Source organism: Limulus polyphemus, unplaced genomic scaffold (genome assembly GCF_000517525.1).
Source record: "Limulus polyphemus unplaced genomic scaffold, Limulus_polyphemus-2.1.2 Scaffold41, whole genome shotgun sequence".
Lineage (NCBI taxonomy): Eukaryota > Metazoa > Arthropoda > Merostomata > Xiphosura > Limulidae > Limulus > Limulus polyphemus.
In genome coordinates, this window is record NW_013665651.1 from 58526 (window position 1) to 65011 (window position 6486).

At 33.2% G+C, this 6486-nt stretch overlaps 1 protein-coding gene across 1 annotated transcript in view; it reads left to right on the top strand.

Moving 5' to 3' along the window:
* Window positions 1-708: 708 nt before the first annotated feature.
* LOC106461810 (potassium voltage-gated channel protein eag-like) overlaps window positions 709-6486 on the top strand; it is a 112307-nt gene continuing 106529 nt past the window's right edge. Inside the window, exon 1 of the mRNA XM_022388941.1 lies at window positions 709-1244. Within this exon, the coding sequence (XP_022244649.1) occupies window positions 1166-1244 (79 nt within the window). The 5' untranslated portion in view covers window positions 709-1165. The remainder of the gene's footprint in view (window positions 1245-6486) is intronic.

The window sequence follows — 6486 nt, forward strand, 5'->3', positions numbered from 1 at the left end:
AGATGGTTTAACAGGTATCGAGTATAGACAAAAATAAATAAATCGCAATAAACTTATAATTTTTCATTATTACTAAATTTCAATCTTTCTTTTATAAAACATAATTTTTAGTGGGTTCTGGGGCAATTTCCTCGTTGGCTCTACCTATTCCTAAGCCCAGTATGTCTCAAACTTATGTAAAAAGACTCAATTAAATGGGTTTTATTTCCATTGTTGAATAGTGTACTTGAGTACGAGTAACTTATGAAATTCAGTCAAGGCGAATTTTTGGCTTTAGATGTCTCCATTGGTCAGTAAAAAAAAGAAAAGTTTAATTGACCTTATTTTCGGCAGTTAAAAACGTCACAGCATATCTAAATAAATTAAAAAGTTGTATTAAATTTGTATTTATGTCTTCATAAATGTAATGAATAGGTATACAGAGTGCACCATGCATATGCACCTATTGTCAAAATTTAAATTTGTATAATACAAAACTTAGTATTAATACAGTTCATTGGACAAAGTTTTAGGTGTTAATATGAAGGTCTTCTTAACACTCATTTGAACCTGAATCAAGGCGACCATGATCGTGGTTGCTATGACAACAAGCATGCGCAATGTTTTCTGTTAAGTAACGTGCAGCGTGGGCGCACCGTCTTCCTGCTATCGCAATAAGTTGGATGCATAACTAAGAGAAGGGAGTAGTACTCTCGTCTCCAGGTTCACTGACGTCCACCACCTGAGACTGCTCGGTAGGCTTGAAGATCAGCGATAAGCTGGTTGCGAGGAAGATAATTGGATTAACGAACGTCGAAAAGGAATAACACTTCATACTGAGTAAAGGACAAGAAATCCCTTCGTAAGAGGCGCTAAACCTGTATGTAAATCTTGAAACTAGGAATACTGTGGAATATCTAGAAGATGTTAGCTAAGTTAAAGGCTTCAAATATGAAATGTATAACAAGTTCTGGCACTCCGCTATCCAGCTTTGATAGATTTTATCCATAGACAGTCGACACTTATGGCTAAACCTTTTTAAAGCGTAGCTTGAACCGAACTTATGTCGAAAACAAGCATCCCTCAAGTCATGCTCAAATTTGCTCCAGTTCCACGTTCTCTCCGACTTTGCTGGATTCAGACATGAGCTCTGGGATACACGAACACGCCCCTTAGTAATGATACAATGCCGGGCGGGAGGAGAGGTCTAGTTGCTCCCCAGAACACTTTCCTAGAAAATATCATCAGGAGATACAACTCTCTTCGTAAGTTCATCTCTTCTCCCCTTACGATATAAAGATAAATACAGCTGTGTTTGACTTATTTACTTTTATAATGTTAAAATGTTTAGGAACTAAAATCATAGACTTACATATCGCATTATGGGTAGATAGATAACATACTCGTTTGTACTATTAATTTTATTTTATTTTAAGCACAATAGCAATTTCTCATTCAAGATTCTTTAAGCAAATAATCATTCTGTATTCAACTGTGAAATATTCCATCGAATATCTGTGTAATATCTTTCAAAAGGAAAGCGAACTATCAGTTTATAAGCGGAAATATTTTTCGAACTAATTAGAGAATGAATTATTTATTTTTTAGCCGGGCTTGGCCCAATGGTTAGGGTGCTGCTAAGGATGGCGAGGTAGATCTTAAACTACTTATTTTGACAAACTTTCCACAATATCTCCACTGCACGTGTACTCTGGTTGCAAGACCACGTGATTGAATGGGATTGCCGTTGTTCTAGTTTTCTCAACCATCTTTCTCGTGAAAGCATATGTTGGTACTGAGACGTGGCTAGAAGCTTGTAGATTCTTTACTTGTGAGCTTTTGTTAACTTCTAATTCTTGTTTATTACCTTGGTTCTGGTATCACGAGATATGTCCGACTTAGTTGCAATAAATGTTTGAATAGAAGGGTTCTCTTTCGTAATCATAGCCTTCTTGGCGGATGATGAAGTTGCTCTGGATTAGCTGTACGAATTTTTCCATTTCCATGGAGAACAATGAAGGCTTCCTTCCTCAAAATGTCGTTTAACAATCTCGCTGTATAAATATTTCACTTCGGAGAGGCTGCCAGCCGTCAAATCATTGCACCATCGAACAGTCAGAAATTGGTTGTGAACTAAATATATATATATATGACAAACATGTAACAAGCGGTGAGGCGCCACTGCATAAGCATTTACAAATCGTTGGAGTAAAGTGCGGTTAGCGCTTTGTATAATTTTATGGTTACACTATGATTTTGTATTATTAGCGAATTGAAGTAACGCGATATAATGTCGATGGCTACTAGCTTAAATTCCGTAAAGTTCATACTATTCTATTCAATATGGTTCTGAAGTTTTATAGGTTAGCATAATGTGGGAGATATAACAACACATATTGTAATTTTGCTGTACTTGCAAACTATTTATGGAAGGTTTTGGGAACATAACGCAATCATTGACCATCCCCCCCTCTTCGTGTTTCGATCTTTGCAGTTAATAACTTTATTATTTCTCTGTCTAATCTTTCTATTCATTAAATAATGAAAGTTAAATCCTGAAATGCTAATATTTTCACTTCAGACCTTAAATTGCCTATTAATTATATCTGGTGTTTCTTTTGATTTTATGTTTTCAAATTAGGAGTTAGTTTAATTTAGAAAAGGGAACTTTAGCAATATATACATATGTATTACGATCCTAGAAACTGATACTGATGTTATTAATTATTGTATATAACTTCCACAGTTTCTGCTAAAAAATCATTAATTAATCAAGCGTGATTTTTTCAAACAACTAATTTATTTTCATCAGAAGTTTAACTTATTTTCATTTAAGCATAGTTGTTGGTGTTATTTTTTTTTTAGCTCAAAGTTACACTATGGGTTATATGCGTTCTGTCCATCGTGGGGAATCGAGTCCAAGATTTTATCATTGTAAGTCCGTAAACTTATCGCTAACTCACCGGAATGACGTTAAGCCCAGACTTATTTAATGTATATATCATACTCATAGAAATAAATACATTGTTTTATCTGTATAAGAACACGGGATTTATTTAGGGTAAATGTTTACGTAATTGTTTTTAAAAAGCAAATACATGATGTTGATTTTGAGCATAGTATCTCGGTCTTAATGACTATTTCATTCGTAACTCAAAAAGAGAAAGATGAAGGCATATCGATTTAGGAGATTGTCCCTGTAATGCTTTGTTTTACTTTGAAAAGTCGAGTTAAGCATGTTACAGAAAAGTCCTTCATGCGTGCTTCTGTAAAACACAATTGCGAAGAAGAAACCGAACAACTCATTTGAATATATATACTTTCTCTTGCAAAAACATAAAACGCTTAATAACTGAGAAACAAAACATATGTTAATACACGTTATCTCAGAGGTAAAGTAAAACGCAATACAAAACATTTTAACCATTGTTGCCTTCTCTGGTTGAACGAGGTTGAGATCTGAGTCTACCAAGACTATTCGGCAGTAGGTGCACGTTATTCAACAGATGCTGTTTGTTGTATCGATTAATTCGTACGACCGCAGACTCAAAGTCAGCTAAAATTTTATGTTCTCAGAAGATAGATAAATCTGAAAACAACATTAAAACAGGATACGCCGTTTACACTTCCACTGTCTCATTTGTGTTATTAGTTTTATTTTCTTGTAACCATACTAGCAGTCTCCCATTTAAAATCTTGTAAGAGACCCCTCAGATTTTATCCACACGAGAAATGTTCCATCAATTCTCTGACCAGAAGTTAACATTTATTTTAAAAAAAGGTGGTTTTTAAGAGTTTGTCGTTAACAGTTTTCTGTTATTGATTTCTCTCACAGTGAAATTCATTACTAACCCATGTCCAAAAATAGAAACACTTTATATTTTTCGAGGATATAAGATTTTTGTTAATGGTTATGCTAGTTTAGTCACAAAACATTAAAATAACCAGCTTTCTGTTTACCGCCTTAACTTGAGGACGCACCCTTATTTTGAAGACAAAGTTTTGGGGGGAAAAAAGCTACAGTCGCATTTGAAAGATTTTTATTGAACAAAAATTCAGTTTCATACTTTAAAAAATTGTATATATTGTTCTAAACACAAAAGAGCCCAAAACATCAAAATAAGAAAATACCGTAAATCAAACAAAGGTTTACCGTTATTTAGTTTGGTTCAAAACCTACAAAATCTTCATTGCTTTCACTGTAATTTTTCTTATTATTATTTAGGGAGCATTATAAATAGTTATGTTTTTAAAAGAAAAAAAACTACTATTGTTATAAATAATACATTCAATTGAACTAAATTATGCATGCCTATTTAAATATATTTACACATGGTTTGTGTATATCGTATATATATACATATTGTTGTGTCAGCGAGGTCACATGACTAGTATCACGCCACCTGTTTTCTAGAAATATCCTGTTCCTTCGTGAATGCCCTAGCATTTACTAGATTGGGGATAGTCTGGTATATATAAGATGGTCACAACGTGACGGGATAATGTGTAGGTAATGAGTGATTGAATGTATGCGGACAAAATATTGTTGGCCACGTGAGACGTGAGCGTTTGTTATAGAGCGACTGTTGAAATTAAGTGTATCGTAAGTTGTATTCGGAAAGAATAAACCAGTTTTATTTAACAAAGGACTTGTGTCGCTAAAGTTTCGTCGGAACGAATTTACGGAAAATCAACTAACGAACGGAGACGTAACAATATATATTATTCATACCTTCGGTGTATAGGACGCAAGCAGATTTTGACATCAAATTTTGGGGGAAAAAAGTATGTCTTATACACCGAAAAATACGGTATTTATCGTCTATTAGGCTTAACTTTACTTCCTACGTTGTAGTAGTTTTTATGTTTACGTATTTGTTATGTGTCGTGATGCGTTTAACACATATCATTAAATCTGCAGTGCAGATTAGGATGGTAAAACTATGTAATCCATGATAAATGAGGTGTGAAATTGTTACAAATGCAAAATAGATAATTTCTTTAGCAAATTTTATAATATTTGAATGAAACCTTATCAAAAGCATTCAGAACAGAGACGTGCAAAAGATCGTAACCATAACAAAGTTCCCTATTTGTTTTCCATCAATTAAATCAATAAACTCTAACTTTTAAAACGAAGTACCTTCAGATAATAGATGAATACCAACTCTTATTCGTAACTCAATTATATGTTTGTCTATTTCTTAGATAAAACTTCACATCTTTGATGATGATAGCTTTACGATTTTAGGCTCCAAATACGTTTTTCTTACATTCTTCATCTTAGAATATTTCTTCTGTTCATTCACGTTCTAAACCATATCACGTGCCTTCTTTCTCATTCGTTTGTTGTATGTTAGATTCAGATTCTACTTTCATTACTAAAGAAAGGCTTAAAACAAATACAAACTTTGTAAAAATGCATTATCCTAATTGTAATTTGTAGTGATTTAAATAAAACTAATAAAATTTACGCTTCATCAACTTACTCCAATTCACACCGGAATAGTTATTTTTCAAGAAATATGGCAAAATAAATAGCTACTCAACCATTGCTATGTCTTGTTGTATCCCAGCTTGCCCGAGTAGTCCTGATATTAGGCGAAAGGCCTCATTGATACTGGATATAGCAGGTACGGTACTGATATATTATTATACATTTTTCGTTGATCTCACAAATAAATTATTAGTAATAATTAGTGACATCTCACAATTATTGAGACTAGGCTTATGTTTTACATTCAAATATATAACAAACATAAAACAGAACATACATACAAGTGATATTATGTAACCTTAAACAATATGTTGAGAAAATATTCACGTAAGTAAAAGTCTCAGTTGTAAGTTATGATAGTCTACGAAGATTGACTTATAAGTCCTCTCATCTTTTTTCGCTATTTCTGTTTATATGGTCCATTGCTTTATGTTTCTCACTACTGTGTGATTTTTATTTACATGTAAAGTAGATTTTAAAAACGTTTTTAAATATATTTTTTCTCCAATCAACGATATGACTATCTCGCTATATGACTCTGTTGTGAATATGTCACGAGCGATACCGAGGGTTAGTTCTTACTTGATTATTCCCGCCCACTAATAGAAGCAGGTTTGTGGTGGAAAACGACCCTTTGTTCGAACCATCTTAAACAAGTCCAGGTGACTGTTTCGTTTGATTAAAAGAACTACCAGTCATTAGGCTAGTAATTGCTTAATCAGTTTAATCCAGTCAACTGTCTCGGCAATCTGAGTTCGATTCACGTTAGGCCTATCTGATGAATCGAAAACTCTAAAAAAATAATATATATATATATAATTTAATTACCCCCAAGTTTTTAATTATAAAAAATGCTTAATAAATCAGCCTTGTTGAACTGCTCGGTACATTTTCTGTTTAAAGTTTATTTCATGTTCTTCAATCCGATTCCATGAACATTTGATAGTTATTCAACACCTACAGAAGATTCACTCAACACAATAATACCTATATCACTTCTAACGAATTTA